This window comes from Sinohyriopsis cumingii, chromosome 3, assembly GCF_028554795.1.
Source record: "Sinohyriopsis cumingii isolate HCF-2022 chromosome 3, ASM2855479v2, whole genome shotgun sequence".
In the NCBI taxonomy this organism is placed as follows: domain Eukaryota; kingdom Metazoa; phylum Mollusca; class Bivalvia; order Unionida; family Unionidae; genus Sinohyriopsis; species Sinohyriopsis cumingii.
Window position 1 is genome coordinate 35,907,022 of NC_142963.1, and position 20,441 is coordinate 35,927,462.

The following is a 20,441-nucleotide window of genomic DNA, read 5'->3' on the forward strand; positions in this document are numbered from 1 at the left end:
CATCTTTACCAATCACTCACACACCTCTCTCACACATATCTAAGGCACTCATCTTTACCAATCATTCACAATCTCACCTGTCTACTTGAGTTCAAGTCTCAGAGGAAGAACCCAAGAAAACCCCAGAAAGAACCACAACCCAAGGGAAGCTACTGGCAAGCTTCTTCACACACCCATGTTGACCACGACTGAGACTTGAAACCATGAGGATAAAGGTGAGATGTCAGTGATCTGTAAAGGCGAGCCTCCTTCTATAGCATAGTATGGTGAATGACACACTATACACCCACCACACATTTAATAGTTCTCTTTGTAGGCATTTTGCAGGCATTAACAGGACATCATTAGGTCTCAATTACCATGACATTTTGTTGGTTGGTTTTAAACAGAACTTTGAGCAATTATTGACTATATTGTGCTAAAGAAATGGGATCTAAGTGCCATTACATGGACACAATGAGGCAGCCGACCCAGGTTGGCCTATGTAGATAATGAAATGGCAATCCTAAGATTAAGAATCCAAAATTCTACCCCATGAGCTAACATTGCTCAAGGTAAACAGTCTTGAACTATATTTACAGTGCAGAAATTTTTTAATTTTTTTATCAAGCATATCATGACCTTGACCTTTAACCCCCAAATCAATAGGTTTCAACCTCACTCAAAGTGCAAGACATCTACAAAGTTCACTCCAGGTTTGTGATATCAAACTAAGTTATTCTGTGGAAACCAGTATTCTTCTATTAGTCCTAATATTTGACCCCAGATAGATAGGCTTCTTCTTTAACCTAAGTGCAAGCCATCCAGAGTTTGATAAAGGAAGTGTAAATAAAGTTATTGTGCACAAGCATATATACAGAAGGAAATCATAACACGGAACTCATATTCTACATTTTTACTCCAATCTATAAAAATTATCTTTAAAACTGTACGCAGAATTCTCAATATAACACGGACTACTCCAGTGGCATAGTGGTTAGAGCATCCACCTTGGATGCGGGAGGTCACGGGTTTGAACCCCCACCAAGTCATACCATAGACTTATAAAAATGGTACTAACAGCTGCCTTACTAGGTGATTAACATTAAGAGGTCAGTGTTAGGACCGGTCAGCCTGGTGTGAGGATAATGTGACTCAATAGGACATGATACCCCAGTGCCAGACACACTATAAACTGCCACACTGCAGACATAGTAGCGATATGACTGAAAATTGTTAAAGCTATGTGAAAAAAATATCAAAATCACACACACACACTCTCATTGTAACAAAGAACCACTTTTTGCAACTGAAAATTATAACTGGGTGTTAAGATGTAGCACTTTGATGTTTTGCAGATTTTTGAAACTAGAAACCATGAACAGTACAAAATGTGACAAATTTTCATTGCATTTCAATCAACTTGTATTTGTAAAAGAATAACAAAAGACGCAGATCTAGAAAGTAACAAGGAGAATTTTAAAATTCTGTTTGCATTAAAGTTCTGGTAGTCTTGTTTATTATTTGTCATGTACAACTAAAATTTCAGATTTTATCTTGCTGACTTTTTTTAAAAACCAGACATGATCAAAGGTCAAATCGCATGAACTATAAAAGATAATACAATTGATTTTCTTTTCTTTGTAAAATAAAATGGCAATACCATTTTGCAAGCTCTGCCTGCTAATTTTGCCAATTTGTCAAAACTATGCCAAGAAGATAGAATAACTGATTCAGACTATTTTTTTTCTACCCACAACAAATTATTTCAGAAACGTGTGTGTGTGTGTGTGTGATTTTTAATGCAGCTTTAACAATTTTTCAGTTATATCATTTCAGAAATGGAATACTCTCATATTTACACAAAAAGAACAAAGATTTAAATGTGCTGAATTTGACTCTATAATACTTTGCATGTTCTCCATTAATTTCAATTGTACATAATTCAGAATTTCTGAATTTACATGTTGCCAATTTTGCACATGATAAGAGAAAAAAACAATATTTAAACTTTTGAATACAGAATCACTTTTATCCATTTAAAATATCTATGATGATTTGTATTCTGTGCTTACAATAAAATATCAATTTCCAGACTGATAGCAACTATGTGGAATAAATAAACATGTACAATATTCATTGATCTTCAACAAAATTATATTGTAAAAGGAGAGATAAAGAGAAAAAGACGTTTTTGTTCATTTTAAGTGACTGAATGATAGTAATGGTCAAATCTATGTCAGCATGTGTAATGAGATAATTCATTAAGGATTCAAATGAAACTCTGTAAACTTCATCTCCATAGTGTCAAGAATGTTATTCTTATGTCAAATGAACACAGCTGCCAACTTTCCAAACAGAGAAATCAGGATATCTCCAACTTTCAAACATAAAAAATTATATGAGATTTCACAATCAGGAAACATTTTTTCAAAATAATGCACCAGCATGATCAGCACAACCTAAGGACAAATTGTGTTCAATACAAAATGATGTGAACATCATTCCACAGTAATAACAGTGTCATCATGTGCTCTAAAACTGAAACCAATTTTTTTTATTCCTTTATATATTATCCTTATGTTTGCTTATATACATGTGTTTCACCATGTCACTCTTCCCAGTAAGACAGATCAAGAAACCACACCAGCAGATGCTAAAAAAATGCGTAACAAATACCTGTCCATGATTCAATTAGACACATGAACTCTTCTGTATACCCTTTTGTCTCCCATTTCATAATCTACAAAATTTATAACTTGTACATTCAATTTGCATGGTTTAAATTAAAAATGGCATGGTGGTTCATGACTCATCAAACTTACAGGTGATCATAAAGGATAACTTACTTGAAGGAAATCCTCCCCCAAAGAACATGTTGAACAATTCTTCAGGTGAAATATCTCCTGCGTTTAAAAAAAGAAACATTCAGTGAGTGAAGCGCAAGTACTGTAATTAAATTAAGTTTGAGCTGAGTGACAAGATTACTAAATTTGTATTATAACTTTCAAACCTATCAAGTAAAATTATGTTTGCTCAGTATATTCCAATACCATCTGACTTGTTACATTGTACTATTTCAACTGTTTGATCCTAGACTTCAGATTAAAATTCATTAATTTGAATTACCTCTTCCTATTCACCTAACTCTATGTGCAAAATAGAGAAATAATAGAAGACCTATCATAAACCCAAAATATTAGAGGAAAAGGCATACCCTCAAACCCAGAATATTTGTTTTTAGGACATACCCTCAAACCCATGTGTATAATCAGACTCTGCCCGGCTACTCCTTCTCATCTGATCCTCCTCTGTTCCATAAAGGTCATATTTTTTCCGTTTATCTTGGTCACTAAGCACAGCAAAGGCATTACCTATAGCTGAAACCAAGAAAATTATAAGTCAGAGATGGTAAATACTAATTACAAGCTTCAAATGACATGCAAGTCAAAGCTATGAATGAAATAACAGATCATTTAAAGCTATCAATGGGAATGACATGAAAATCACAACAAGGAACAGAATGATATGCAAGTCAAAGCTATGGATAGATTATTTTCCCCAGACAAGAATAAAATGAAAAGAAGCATATTCAGTGTTCAACCAAAGATTGAGAAAAAGGTATGAAATCAATTACAATTTTTAAAAATATTACATAATTCACATAACAAAAAGCAACCAGATTAAAATGCAACAAGCTTTTCAGTCACTTTGACTTTGTGTATTGTATTGTGCATGTATGTGTGCGTTTTCATTCTCTTATTTGACTTATGCCCTCTATTTCTCAGTATGCATACTTGAAATATTTTATTTTCAATTTGTATGCATATAACAATTATCCTATTCACATGCAATGTAATATGACTTAAGAGTACTGTATTACACTAATGCAATTGCCAGTTCATAAAAATGCTTGATCAACTACCCTTAAACAAGAATTATTTTTGGCAAAAATTCAGTATAAAATGGCAGTTGAAAAAAAATTGTAAACCTGTTTGAAACAACTCCAGTAACATACACATGAGAGCAAATGCACACATCTTAATACCATATTGTTCATCTCAATTTCATTGTTGCCAATAAAACATTACCATAACTATTCATAGATAACATAATGAAGCATTAAAGTTGGCATGTGAATAAACTAAAACCTTCTTTCCAAAAGAAACAGCCAATGTGTGATTGCATCTATTTTTAGTACAAGGCACTTTCTTAATGTAACCACTCTCATTAAAGCTTTGTTACAACAGTCCATTGATAGGACTCCAAATTTATGGTTTCATTAAATGTCTATGTACATATAGTAACATCAAATATTGGTTAAATAGTATTGCTTCCCTGCTTTAAAAAAAAATATTTTCAAATGAAATGAGTGAAAACAACGTTGACCTTACAGCTCTTCTCAATTTCCACAACATAGCATTGTCCGATACATTTGGGCCTACATAATCGCATTTTTACGCTAATCTTCAATAACATAGTGTTTAGACTCTTCTTTCTATGAATGGAATATTTCCCTTAATATATTTCCCCAAACGTTTAAGAAAACAGACAATCTAACAGTGTGGTACTTCCCAGACACAGTGATGTCCTCCATTATTTCTCCCAGACAGGCTCACTTATGTTTCAAACTGATTTTATGAAGAAAATATGCACACGTGGCTGTTAGAATGTTCGGGTCATGAAGTCTATTTCTTAAACAAAAATTGCTATTTACATACTATTGTTCAATTTAGAAACACAAATCTGTATGTTTATTATCATCATATGATAACTTGCAGAAATAGGAGAGTGACAGTTGCTATAACCAGAGACATATATTATTCATCTCTGCTATAGCTTACTCCAGAAAGGGGTAATGGTCAATCAGCTATCAAAACGCATGCCTGTGAATGTGCTAAGAGTTTGTACATTTACATCTAAAAAAATCACAAGGCGAAGTCATTTTTGCTTTTCTGACAGAAAAAAGTGAAATTTTCATTTTTAGGCAACTTAGTCACCCACTTTGCCTGGTAGTGTGACCTCTGATTCACCCTGATCTACCAGGAAGTTACCTTTGAATGCTTCTGTTGCACCTGGAGCCTTGTTTTTGTCTGGGTGCATTTGAAGGGCCAACTTTCTGTAGGCTTTTTTCAGGTCAGAATCTGTGGCCTCCTTGCTCACACCAAGAATCTCATAATAATCCTTGCACTTTTTGATCCTACAATGATAAAATGTACAAAAGTAATACTCGTAGTAACAGAGGTGGTGATATTGTGCAGTCGTGAAATTCAACAGAAGCAGGCCAATTAAAAGAAAGGCACAATTGGGAATGGTATTGCTCAACTCATTAGTATTGCAATAATATAACCTAGGTAAATTATATCCTAAACTATACATCATGCTGACTGTACCTATTTTACTATAGTCCAACAAACATTATTTCCAAAGATAAAGGTATTGAATACATTTGAATAGTCTCTTGCTTTTCAATCCAAGCCATTTAGGGTCTTTAAAAGCAAAGTTTACAGACTATGCTTTCAAATGTAACCTATAGTCTCATGGCATTCACATATCAAGGTTACTGTTTTTGGTAAAGGCCATGGGTTCCTGAACTCTTGGTAACTGAATCTGGAAGTGTTTCGAGGAAAGGCATACCAGGGTATTTCTTTCATTAAAAGCTAGATATCCTAGATACAAACTGAAATAAAAATAAAAATTTGAGTAAAGACACTTGTTATATAAAATGCCATCAAACAATATACAATCACGGATGAGAATGGAGAATTCATGAAAAGATAGCTGAAAACAGAACTAGCTTTATTATCATTATCTTCATGAGATAAGCCAATGAATATTTTTTTGCTTTTGCTTTCACCTTTTCCTCATGGTTTTTTAAGTTTGTACAGTATTCTATTAGTGTCCTAACAACCTTTCCTGCTATGTCCACTTCTGGTACAAACACCCAACAATTTGAATAACTTAACTTTTTGATTTATTGAGATCTTAACATATCAATCCAACCAAGCACACAAAAACGTGTTTTCCACACCACCATCCACTTCCCGAATCCTGGCATTATCTGATGCAATTTGAGTTAAATAAGACATTTTTCCTAAAGACATGTTATAAACTGATATTATAACAGAAAAACAAGGTGATTCCAATTACTTTAGACCATTACTGAACATTCATTATCAAGAAACAACAAAATTATGAAATGGGTCAAGCCATTCATGCAACTAATAAGTCTAAATCATCAAAGAAAACAAAGTACTTTGATTAGATTAGACTGGTATCAGAAATTCATTATCAAGAAATGCACAACTGATAATATGTCTAAAACTATGATCAGGCAGAGAACCGTCCAGTAAATTGGAACTCAATGAACTGACCACATCCAACTTCACTTCCAATGAATTACATCGATCTCATAAATGACCCAGATAACCATGAAAATCGCTGAAATCTGCAAATTTGAGGAAAATTCTAGTCTATGACAATACATGTGATTAAGAAAGGCAAATATTTCAGGTACTTCAACACAGCAATACTAATAACAATCAAACTTGCTTGCAAATAAATATTTAAGAATTTATTGCAGCAAAATTTTAAAAATAATTAGCTGCAAATTTTTTTAATGAACTTAGGCATCATTTTTACAAGAAATATGTTCTTACTGGAGCAAATCAATATTAGAGAAAAACACAATTACTTGCAAACAAATATCTGTATTACTGTAAAGCTGTAAAGTCATTCTGATTCTTAATTACAACATGGCACATATTTATGAATGCCTGCAACTGTACATTTTTTCTAACTAACTATCTCTCTCTCTATATATATATATATATAATAGCATTACTGAACTGGAGAATAGCAAAATATTGAAGACATAAACATGCAAATAAATAAACATTTCACAACTTGAAAAGCAAAGCTAATGTACAGATGATTTCAGTAATAAGTTATTTAACAACAAATATTATAAAAGCTTTTTATTTTTTCCTTATGAAGTTTCTCTTACTTTTTATTTAATAAAAATCACATTATGGAATACCACCGCCTTCATTATTTTTTAAGTCAGAAGCCTCATATGCCCCTCCAGATGTTATCTACAGACACTGAAAGCATATTATTACAGTAGAAACAATAAGACAGACTACCTACCCCTCTTGGTGCAATATGGTAAATGTAAAAGTGTTTAATTTTGTGTGTCATCAAAATTGCACACACATCATGTTTGATAGAGTTTTCTTAACTATCCAAGTGCCATTAATGCACACATATCTTTGCATGAATGGGAACACTGTGTACCATAAGCTTACTTGTATTAAGGCCAGGTAAGGTAAAATAGAAGAGCTTGGTTTTTGTGTTTCATTATTGTGTGTGTGTGTGTGTGTGTGTGTGTGATTTGGATTTTTAAAGTAGCTTTAACAATTTTTCAGTCATATCGCTATGATGTCTGCAGTGTGACAGTTTATAGTGATGTCTAGCACTGGGGCATCATGACGAAGACACGTAGCATGATGTCCCACCCAGTCACATTATCCTGACACCAGGCCGACCAGTCCTAACACTAGCCTCTTAATGCTAAGCACCAAGCGAGGCAGCTGTTAGTATCATTTCTGTAAGTCTTTGGTATGACTCAATCGGGGATCGAACCCATGACCTCCCGCATCCAAGGACTTCCATGAAGTCTGAGCTTGTATGAGATCATAGAGCAGTACCCCCTGACTGTCATAAGAGCTGGCTTCTTATTTTCATAAGAAGGAAAAAACATTTGCCATCAGGAAATGGATGCTGAGAGTGGTATGACATCATGGACACTGTTGCTGTTGTTATTTTGTGTTTAATGCCATATTTCAGTGCATGATAGGCTATACATGGCAGCCAGTATAACTAATGGAGAAGGAACCAGAGGAAACTCCAGTATGAACCACCAACCCACAGGAAGCTCCTGGCAAGATTTCTAACATACCCACTTTGGCCAAGCCCAAGACTCAAACCCATGTGGACAGAGATGAGATGGCAGTGTTATGACACTATGGTCTTAAACTAAGTAACAGACACAAGCAAACAAGTTTAGTTAAATCAATTTACGAGGAGCTTACAGTATTGTGAATTAAATCCCAAATAATCCTAAATGTTCTATCACAATTCCAAAAGTGTATTGTTCTGAATGAATTCCAAGACTGAATGTGCTGATGTACCAATTGTCTTGAATAGGTTGATGTACCAACAGTTTTTATGTATCACAATGATATAATGCAGAATGTCCTTGAATCAATTCACAATAATACCAAAATAGAGATTTTGTCCAAAATATCACAGAGCACTTTGTAATGCCAATGAATAATTTTTGCATAAATGATTCCTCTCAAATTGTATCTGAACACAATTGTAAATAATTCTACAGATTGTAGTTATAGGAGGAACAACTAATTTTGTTGATCAGAACCATATATAAAACCTAAGACACAAAAAGATGTATGTTAAAGGTTCTCTTCCAGAACATTCCAAGTTTCTAAAAAAAAAGACAAGACCTTAAATTCCAATATCAGTAAACAACCTATTTATAACTTACAAACATGAAAATGATTAGTTCACACCAGAATCTATCTTCAATCATGGACAAAAAGTCAAGCATACAATACAAATTAAAAACACACATCTGTAATCAGTAAAGGCAAGTGATTTCGACCACTCAGCCACCCTGGGCCCCTGACATCGTGAATATGACACCAGTCACTGAAAACAAATGATTTCCCCTTGCATGTCCTCTATGTGGAAGATATTCTGACCCTTTCCACAACTAAAGGTCCCAAAACCTTTTTGATCAGCACATCCCTAAAAGGAGCCATGAGTGAAGGAATTTTCTGAACATGGATGGAACAGTGGCAATCTCGAATGCTTGAGCAGATTAGGTGTTGCTATGACTCGTCTGGGTATGTCAGTAGCCATGAAGGTATTCCCCTACTGCAAGGCAAATGTCTGAAGCATTCACACACACCCTACTTTGCAATGGTACATCACCACATCTGAATTGTCCATCATTATGAGGCTTGTGTTTCCATAGCTATGTTTTATTCATGTGTGGAAGGCACTGAGAATGGCTTGAATTTTCAAGCAGCTAATATGAAGAACCATCTCTTAAAGAATCACAACACCAATGACCATCGCAGGTCCAGTATTAAGCTGGTATTGTAAAAGGTACATCCAGGCAGTGAGTAGGTTGAGGAGCTGTAAGAAAGTTCTCATCAAACAATGTCATTTTTATGCTTTCTCCAAAAAATGAGCTATACTTTTGATGCATTTGGGAAAATTATGCCAAGTATATAGGTGTAAAGGAGTTTCACATTTAGCTGGAATTTTTTTTGAGAAGGGATAGGGTCAGTCTTCTCTGCACTGAATCTGATTATTCACCCTGAAATGCAAATGTAGGAATAGGGTTTTTCATGCGTTGAACCAAACTATATTAACCAAATGTTTCTGTTGTGTGTCATCAATGAAAACCCACCTTCTGTGTGGCGGATATCATCAACTGGGATAGGACTTAAGTATAACATATTCCTGAATGCATAACTTTCATGTCTCCTCATATGCATGAAGAAACTAAAGGTTTCATACATCAATGGATCAATACGAAGAAAAGGGACAAGGCCTAACTTCTCTACACTGATTGTTTACCACACAATGTTCTGGGGCCGAAGCCCCTTTTGTGCAGGTTTTTGTACAAATGTATTTAGCAACAGTATACGTATTTGATGGAAAATGGGCAATATCTGTATGCCATACCTGACAGAATGCTCTGTGCAAAATCTGGACTGCTGTTTTGGGGTTTTTAAAAAAAAAAAACAATTGGGGGCATATTTTAATAATAGTAGTTTAATGTATCAATTGTAAATGGATGCATGCATGACAAACATGTAACAGATGAAATGCCATGCCTTAAGTCACATGTTCATACAGCCACATGAGCTAAAATCGGATGCCTAAGTAACATAAAACAGCAGCCTGAAACTAGTTATATTACTGATGCAACAATTGAAATTTATGAAAAAATCTATGATACAATCTGTCTATAAAAATCTCAAAAGACCACAACACCGTGCCCTTATCTATATGAAAGTGACACAATACACTGTGCTTCAGGTTGTTTAGTGTGCCAGCAGGCCTACTGACATCATTTGTACAAACTTTAAGGGTGTTCATATCGGGTTGCTTTCGTTTGAGTTTGAAAAATCTGGGATCAGCTTGAAAAACCACAAAAAACAGGTACACCAAACAAGAAAACAATCTGGGAATGGTGTAGGTACACCAAAAAAATCTACAGTTCTGTTAACAAGATACTCAAGTGGGCCTGGAAATGCTCACCTGTTCACACACCAAGCCAAATGCAAGATAGGTGGCCAAGAAATCTAGATTATTAAAATGCTTGCTGGCAGTTAAATGTTCTTCTAGTTTTATTAACTGTAGTCATATGTGATGGCATATCAGCAATATTCATACAGACTTGAAAGTGCCCAGGCGCACAATCTATCAAAACATCAGAAAAATTCTATTCAGTGGCTAATAAAACTATGTAATTAAAAACTAATGCAAGATTTATATACCGTATTTTCCGGAGTATAAGTCGATACTTTTTGACTTGAAAGTTCGGTCTTCGTCTTATACTCCGAATCGACTTATATATGGATTGTGTCATTGAAATTGCATCGACTTATATATGGATTACAGTATCCGGTATGCTATTGACATTGCTCTATAATCGGCATAATCGAAAACTGGTCACATAGAAGTACAAATTCATGTTAAATTACTATGTCAATAAATTGTCATAAACTAATATGACTGCGTTTATATTTGTAAGTTTTGTCATTATTTATTTTGCATTCTGCTTGTTTTTTCTTATTTCTCAAACATAAAATAAAAGAAAACAATTTACCGTACCGGTAAAAACTTCACCAGGCCGCATAGCACACTTACGGTCTATACTCTATAGTGTACTGTACTAATTCAAAGCATATTGTTTGTTCTTAAAAAAAGATATGAAATAACTGGTCCATTAATATTTGATTTTCCAGTATAATGTTGGATACATGTGAGCAATTACCGGCATAGCTTTTTGATTGATCCAATTGATCCTACAAAGGGATGTAATCCATATTAACTCGAGCATTCTATGATTATTTATAAAATAATGTAGATCATGCATTCTACTGAATCCCCCAAATCATATGTTTCTAATTGTATTTGACAAAGTTTCTCAAATAAATTAGGTTTAAACTACACTAAAATCAGATATATAGATGGACTACCAGTACTCATAGATCATCAGTGATCCATGATTTTTAGTTTCGCAATTCAGTTTAAAGCAAATTGTAATGTCAACACTTCACCTATATTCATTCTTAACCAGCTGACGATTCAGTGTCTCTTTGATTATACCGGTTGTTGATAAATTGGTCTTTGGTTTCCAACAGCAATCAAAGCCAGTTGCCGCAATTGTTTAGACCTTGATATTGGCTTTAGCTACCGATACTAGTTACCATATTGCCGGTACCCCATTATTCTTTATCATTAATCCGCATCAATTATGCTACCTGTTTTTAATATCAATGGGATTAAGTACAACAGGAAATGATGCCCACTCCCTTCTCTAGATGTAAATAATGAATTTAGCCATGGGCATTGTTTTCATTGCTATAGTACGGGCACATTTTAATGAGTTCGGTATATTTTGATCAATCTTTTCAGTCATAATCATTCATATAAATATCCCCGTACAAATCATACAACTTATCTCACAATGCCTCCCGTCAAATCATGCAAGTCTTTTAAGCTGGAAGTTGTAAAGTTCGCTGAAGAGAAAGGTGGGATTTCATAGATATGTTAAAGGATAATAAAAAATATTTTTATTTATTTTTTGTTTGCAACTTTTGTTTTCTGTCTCCTCATTTTATTCACATTTCTGATTTCCCTATGAATTGCCTTATTTCCCTATTGTTAGCCTCACTGAATTTATCTCATCTGTTGAATCTTGCACTCAAGACTGGTTTCAACTGGAAGGAATAATCATAACATGCACAGCCACGTGGCTCTTGTTACAATGGATATCATAATTAAAACAAATATGGTTTAAACTAAACTAAAATCAGATATATTGTGAGCGTGCGTGTGCTTGTGTGTGTGCGCACGAGAGAAAGAGTGAGAGATGAAAAAAATTGTCCATGTACAAGATTGTTCTTTTATTCAGGGCAGTTTTTATTTGTAGCTTTTGCGGAGAAAAAAGACGGTATTTTGAGTTACCTGACGATTGTGATAATCCTCATGTATTACGAGCCTACTATATTCCATTATCAATAAACACCTCTAAATCAACAATTCATTCTTGTTTTAATTGCGATGTACATTGTCACAACAACCACATGGCTATGCAGTGTTATTTACACAGTAATTAAACATGCTTAGCGCTTTGGCTATAATTGAAACCAGACTGAGGGCAAGAATCAACAGAATAGGTCAAATCAGCGAGGCTGCCAGTAGGGAAATGAGGCTTTTTTAGGGAAATGAAAATCTGTCAACATTTTATTGAAGTCATTGTCCATACAAAATTTGTTATAAGGACAAGAGATCATACCCATTACTTTGTATTCGAACTCGCCGATAAAGATAATAGTGGGGTATATCACTTAACAGATTAGTAATAAAATGTTAACTATATCCAAGTCCAAACAGAACAAACACTTAAAAAATAGTATATATATATATATATATATATATATATATATATATATATATATATATATATATATATATATATATATATATATATACACGAATCGATTTAACGGAGTCCGTGACTTTCAAACTTACGATAGAAAATGACAAGTTTGTAAAAGTTACATTCGTAACTACAGGTAATAAAATGAACTACAACATGGATGTGCTTTCAATTATAATAAAACAAGCATGGACTGTTTATTCAGCTGTGTCAATTGATAACAAAATATAGCAGTTCAGAAGTAAAATCACAAGCATGTTAGCATCGGTAATGCAATTTCACGATTGCCAGTAATATGGAATATCATACAATGATACCATCAATATTCATGCAACCGGAAGTTACTAGTATAAAATACAAAGCCAAGTTATTGACCTGGCCTCGTCTTATACTCCGAATCGACTTATATATGGACGAAGGATGGAAAATTTACAAAACTGGTCAATTCGACTTATACTCCGCATCGACTTGTAGGCCGGAAAATACGGTACATAGCTGCCAACCTTCCAGGCTCACAATTAGTGAAAATAGGGATAAAAAGTCATGAATTTGGACAAGGATTCGTGATAAATACCATGACAATAACCTCATCCACTCTGACCGTCAATACTACACTATATCAAGTCCGCAATATAAAACTAAAACGCTACATATATGCAGAAATATTTATTTATCAAGACATGATACTGTGGCAGACTTGAACTTCCTCAACTGCTTGATCGTAAATTTGTTTTCTAAACAGTTCATACTTCTTGCCTGCTGGTTGATCTTGGTGACTAAAATTACTGACAAATTTTCTGCAGCTAAGGAGGCCCTAAAGTCCATCTTATTTTTCCTCACTAGAGAAAATACACTTTTGCTGTCACTGTTGCTGTGAGGAATGCACAGGACCTGCAGAACTTTTGGTAGATTGTGTTCGACAAGAAAACTCACAAATAATGCTTCAGTGTTGGTAGCCTTCAGGTCTTCTGCCAATGGTTTAAAATATTACAGAGCTGAAATCTGCGAATTCTTAATTTTCCCAACTTCTATGTGTTTTTTTGCAACCAATGTGCTTCCTCACATCGTCTCTGCGATGGCACACTAGGTGCAAAAAGCATGATGAATATCAATGTTTAATGGAAGAATGCACGGCCAATTTTTGATATATTCCAAATTAAACTTCACTTTTTGAGTAATACATTTCTTTTTCCTTGGTGGTGAAGTCATTTTCAAGATCTTACATGCGATGCTGAACGGTAACTCAAATCAGTGTTGGTGACGCATGCGCAGAGCAAAATTCCGGTTAGGCCCCAGTTTCTCTCAAAAGCATTTGTAAAACTACTCTTATACATATAGATTAAAATAGGCTAAAATGCTTGCTACCGGGCGAACTGTACTAATCGGCTGTAGATCTACTAATATTGCAACCAGCAGTACTGGACAGTTTCGGCAACTGCGAATATCACGACTAGCACTTAACAGGATATCGGTTATTTTATTACAGATTTAAAATAATTGAGGATTTGAGAATTTGTGAATTTTTGGCTTGCAGCGTGAATCCGTGAACCTCTGTAAAAGTCGTGAAATTCACACCAAATTCGTGAGGGTTGGCAGCTATGTATATATGATGGCAGATTTAATAAATTTGAAACATTTTTATGCCACAACTCCTTTTGACAAATTTGGTATAATTATCTTTAGCACTTCTGATGAAGCAATTTTAAGACTGTCCATTTTAGCAACCATATCTACCAGAGAATTGGCCCATCAGCACAATTTGTTCAGATCTAAAAGGCGTAAGTGCTAGGATGCTTTCTGCAAATAAAACTTAATTAAACTTGTTCAGCAGTATTTTCTGATGCAGTCATTATTAAGCTTTTCTATATGTAGAAATGGGTGGCCACATTTGATGGCACAGCATCATTATTTGTACACAAATGAAAGACCTTCATACCAGATTGATTTCTGTCATGGCTGATTAAACTTAGTGGTCTTCTTTTTAGAAGATGTAGAAACTGTTGATAGACAATGGACAGAACATATGATGCTCAAGCAGCAAACGGACAGACAATAAACTCACATATCTTTACAGTCAAGTGAGCAAAGAATGAGAATCATTAATGATGTCCTTGATAAGAAAGGTTTCAACGTACATTCATATTCATTTTAACATCGTGAAAATTGTCACCTTTTGACAGCTTCTGTTTGTTCCTCTGTATACTCCTTCTCCTTGGGAGGCACATTCTCCTTATTGTCCAAATCTTCTCTTCCTAAGCTTCTTTTTCGCCTGCGCACTTTCTCTGCCCCAACATCTCCATCATCATCCATCTTGTGACCAGATGCAGACCCGTTTATTGAGCTGAGCTTTTCAATCAAACCTGAAAGTTTAAGGAATATTGTCACTAATCAGCAATGTCAATTATCTATAATCAGTTTCAAAGCATGGATTTATATGATTCATATCTTGCTTCAATTTGTCAGCAACTGGTTTATATCTTGTTTAAATGGTCAGCAAATGATTAACATCTTGCTTTAATTTGTCAGCATATGATTTATGTCTTGCTTTAATGTCAGCAGATGATTTATGTCTTGCTTTAATTTGTCAGCAAATGATTTATGTCTTGCTTTAATTTGTCAGCATATGATTTATGTCTTGCTTTAATGTCAGCAGATGATTTGTCTTGCTTTAATTTGTCAGCAAATGATGTATATCTTGCATTGTCCACAAATGATTTATCTTGCTTCAATCTGTAAGCAAATGTTTTATGTCTTGCTTCAATTTTGCCAATCAAGCTACATTTCATAAAACAGATCAACTCAAGTATACACTCAATTCCAATTTTTGTCTCTTTAATATTTCTATACAATCAAAGTTAAGGTCACCAGCTCAAAGTCTCAAAATAACTAACCAGTTTCAAAATACAGGTATAACACAAGTGTTTAACAGAATTAGGTGTCTCACCTGTGTTCATGTGCTTGTAGTAAATGCATCAAGGATATAAAATATGCACAAAACTTAGTCATTTAAGAAAACTGATGGGTTTCTCAAATGTGAAGCCATGCGTCACAGATTCATTATATTCTGATACACACATAAGTAGAGGACCAGTCTAAATTGAAAAAAGAACCGATATTAAGAGATACAGGCTTTATTGATGTGACTCGTGGATTTTATAAAACTGAAAAATGTTAGAAGAGGGATTTTGTTAAACTCAGAAACATGTTGCATCAGAAAACGGGCAAATCAATAGCACAATATAAATTTTGAAAGAAGAATTTGACAGTGATTAGAGGTCAAGCTAGATTTGAATTTTAGGGAGTAGTGACTGAGTGGGAGCTGAACATGAAGGCATGGAAGCAAAGCAAAAAATGCAATATATATATGTGTGTGTGTGTTTCCTTTCTCTTCTTTGAATTATGTACTCTTATTTCTCAGTATCCAATTAATGTTCATTTTATGCAGAACCTTTTTTCAAGTTGAAATATGTGTTTATATGTTTATTATAAAGATTTTGTGCATGTACACAAATTATTATATTCATGCCAATTGTATTCATACTTGAAAGTGTATGTTTGGATGCAGATACATGCTGTGTATTTTGGCCATATGACTTTAAAAGAGAAAATTGTAATTAATTTTAACTAACAGGAATAATGAGCTTATAGTCAAACTTATTGAAAGTTGTGTATAAAACAGCAGTCAAAAAAGTTTCTAAATTACATGAAACAACCCCTTGTAAAATGTACATGAAGCAAAGACACAAGTAATTTTATACCATACTGCTCATCCTAATTTCATTCCAGCAGATTAAACATTACTCGTCCTATTCATAGACAACAAACTAAAGCATTAATGTCGATATATGACCAAACTAGAGACTTCTTTCCAACTTAATCAACACAACCAAAAACATGTATGACTATATGCAAAACATGCGAGTGCATCTATTTTTAGAAAGAGAGATTTTCTTAATATAACCACTCGTTTTCTAGGTTCATTACAGCAATCCACTAATAGGATTGCTAATTTATGGTGTTATTTTTTTACCTACATACTTGCAGGAACATCATGCATTGCTTAAAATTTATTTGCTTCACCTTTTTTCATATTTTCACAAAAATGAATGTCAGAAAACCAACCATGACCTTTCAAAATTGCAGCACTTTTTGATTCAACAGCATAACACTGTCCTCTATTTCTAAGCTTAGCCTAGAAGATTACATTTATAAACTAAATCTTCTATCATATAACTGTTAGGCTTTGCTCTCAATGAAATGAATATTTTCCTTAATCTACTTGCCAATTTTTTTATGAAAACAGACATTAAATGAAGTGGCGTTTCCTAGGCACAGCAATGTCCACCAATATTGGTTTACTTATAGTTTCAAACTCATTTTATGAGGAAAATAATGCAAAACACATCAGTTAAAATCATCATTTAAAAAGAAAATTCAATTTGAAGGTGCTCTTCACTAATAAATTCCTCAAATGTAAATTACTATTTACAGTTTAATGTCCAAATATCAAAACAGAAGTTGGTATGTTTTCATCATCTAAGAGCACCCAGTAGGCCCAACTTGCAGAAATCAAACAGTGATAACTTGCTCAGGAATGGCTATTAAAACATATGCATGTAAATGCCGCATATGATATATTTTGACTTGGACTATAAAATTACAGCCAGAAAGCATCTCAAAAGTCAAACTACTGTAACTCATTGTATGTCTACAAATAATCACAGGGCGAAGTCGTTTTCACTTTCCTAACATTTTTTAGGCACTTTGTCACCCACTTTGCCTGGTAATGTGACCCATGAGTGATATAACATAAATAAATTTGTTTTTCACATGACTTTTTAATTATGACATGTAATACAGATTGTTCTTTTTATGCTCAGATTAAGCTTTTCTTGCCACATTAGTAATATTTATGCTTATACCTCTCTTGTGGGTTGGCATATATGAACATACAACAACACAGTTCAAATTCCCATTTAATAAAATTTCCCCTTGTTTGGGTACCCAGGACCAATTATTAAGATCTACAGGTACCTGGTAGAAGTTTCCAAATATTTTGATCGGTTTAATAGAGGTATGCCAACATTCCCTCCACTGTGTATTTTGCAGGTGCAAACAACTTCACCGTAACACCTGTCATTCTCTCAGAAGTTCATAATATCTATAGCATGTCACCATTACTGAGTCAACCCTGTGAGGTAACCAAGCCCAATTTCTCATTTAGTGCCTGACTTAGGCATATCTTAGCAAATTGTCTAGCCTGCCTATCTCCTATCACTGACATTTAAAAGGACCCTTCGAGCATCATCCTGTATGCTGAACTTCCAGAGCTCAAAGTGAGTGTGGTCATTGACACTGAATGCTGACAACCAAAGATGGTTATTTCACAACCTAACTGGACAGGCGACTTCACTGCGTACTTATCCAACGACTTCTTGATTTCTTGGGGGAATCTTTATGAAGTAGAAAATCCAGCAAATGTTTTTTTTCCCATTATCAGATATATATCACATATCTGATATTTGTGAATGCAAATACGACTGACAACTGTCTTTGACTGGCTGAAATAAAAACTGAAACTAGAACGGAAATGTATCGTTTAAGTCATTTAAACATTCCAAATTAACAAAATGTTAGGTCACAATGCTTAACGTCTGTATATGGGAACATCTTGTATTGAGTAGTAATATTATAGTACAAGCCATAATAGTTATGTAAGCATTCAGTATCAACTTAGTAACGTGTGTGTGTGACTTGGATTTTTAACATAGCTTGAAGAAAAAAATCAGTCATACTGCTACAATATCTGCAGTGTGGCAGTTTATAGTGATGTCTAGAACTGGGGCATCATGCTGTAGACATGTAGCATGATGCCCCACCCAGTCACATTATCCTGACACCAGGCCAACCAGTCCTAACACTAACTTCTTAATGCTGAGCACCAAGCGAGGCAGCTGTTAGTACCATTTTTATAAGTCTTTGGTATGACTCAGCTGGGGATCAAACCCATGACCTTCCGCACCCGAGGCAGATGATCTAACCACTAGGCCACCAGAGCGGTTTAACTAAGTAACAGGTGTTACTTTTTTAGAATTTGACTACACACACCTATAAATGGGAATTATTCACTTTGTTATTTGGATACTCATACATATCCTCTGGATGGTCATTATTTACATGGACAAAGAAAGACACGACAAAAATCAATGATGAAATACACAGACATATTTGGGCAAGGTCAAACAAAATTGTGATCCTGTTCAAACTGGATTGAATTTCACACACTGTGGTATCACAATAAAAGCTGCACACTTTGAAAGAAATTAGTACAAATATTTTACTTGTTAATGCTGAATCTATGTCCACTTTCCTGAGTAAGCTTAGTACCTGGCCACTGTTGTAAAAGTTCACTGCCATCAATAATTTTCGTCTGGAAGTTTATTATATTTAATGTGCAGAGCATCCAACAATAAGGCTTAATTATATTTTGGCTAAACTAGATCAGTATTAAATATTCGAACAACAATTAATGTTTAATTTGAGTAAATGCACCTACATAACCACGTTGATATACATTTGTAACATACTACCGTACTCAGCACAGTATACTAACCACCCACCCCGTTACTGCAGATATGCTTTAATATCGTTGTTAAGCTGTATACCTTTCGCCGTTTGAGACGGATATAACTGTTCGGCTTTATTTAGAAATTTCAAAGCCTTTTCTTTGTTTCCTTCGCTAATGTGTTTCTTAGCTATAGTGATACATCGTTCACTTTCATCCTTGTTCCACTCCATGACAGGCAGTCATATCCGATACCTAAGCACTGGAGAGAAAACGAAACTCTGATTGGTTGTTTAAAAAAAAAAAATCCAGATTGGTTCGCGGACATCATTACGAATATTCACCAGTTGGAGACTACATTTCTTCAAACATTTGTTGAGAAAGTTGGAAATGCAAGACGTATAATAAACAACAACAAAAAAACTTTATTAATGTGCAAAATAAAACATTTCGATTTTGGAACCATGACAGTAGAAAACATAATAAAACGAGATGATAATGTTGATCGGGCAATCAAAATCTACTATACAGTATAAACCAATCGGATTTGCTGTAGTAAAATGCGTCCTTTCTTTGAGCGATGACGTTTCATTTAGTATAAACTGTAATCATGACTGTTAACAGCATAGAAATATTCCCGCATTCGCAAGAACAAACTTTTCTTAACCAGATGGGGTATTTATGTTTCCTTAGTGTTATCTAAAGGGTTGTTTGTCCGAGCATGGTTTTCTTCATCTTGCTCGAAGTTCCTTCCCTTGAAATTTATATATACGAATGTTACTGTTACAGAAATGATCACCGGTTAGATACAGGCAAATCAGTCCAGTGTTTAAAATTGGGTTTTTTTTTTTTTTTTTTTTTTTTTTTTTTTTTTTTTTTTACAGCTGAAAGAATGTGCAGAAAACTATATAAATCATGACGAAATTTTACCTGAAAATACAAATAAAATACATTTAATGCAAATAAACATCACAATTCAGTATTCAGCACATCATTTGTTTTGCATTTATATATCAATTCATTTGCCGTACACTCAGTAAGAATGCATCAGTATCTCTCATAATCAGATCGAGAGAAAAGGAAGAAAAAAAACAGCACGCAAAAGTTCAGACACAAATTACAGACGCATTA

General features: G+C 34.3%; 1 protein-coding gene across 1 annotated transcript in view; it reads right to left on the reverse strand.

Annotated features, from left to right (window-relative positions):
- LOC149802680 (dnaJ homolog subfamily B member 12-like) overlaps window positions 1-19,572 on the reverse strand; it is a 40,179-nt gene extending 20,607 nt beyond the window's left edge. The window contains exons 1-5 of the mRNA XM_089952061.1: window positions 19,411-19,572; window positions 14,916-15,105; window positions 5,034-5,179; window positions 3,231-3,359; window positions 2,829-2,885 (exon numbers count right to left, since the gene is read on the reverse strand). Of these exons, the coding sequence (XP_089808187.1) occupies window positions 2,829-2,885; window positions 3,231-3,359; window positions 5,034-5,179; window positions 14,916-15,105; window positions 19,411-19,543 (655 nt within the window). The 5' untranslated portion in view covers window positions 19,544-19,572. The remainder of the gene's footprint in view (window positions 1-2,828; window positions 2,886-3,230; window positions 3,360-5,033; window positions 5,180-14,915; window positions 15,106-19,410) is intronic.
- Window positions 19,573-20,441: the final 869 nt, after the last annotated feature.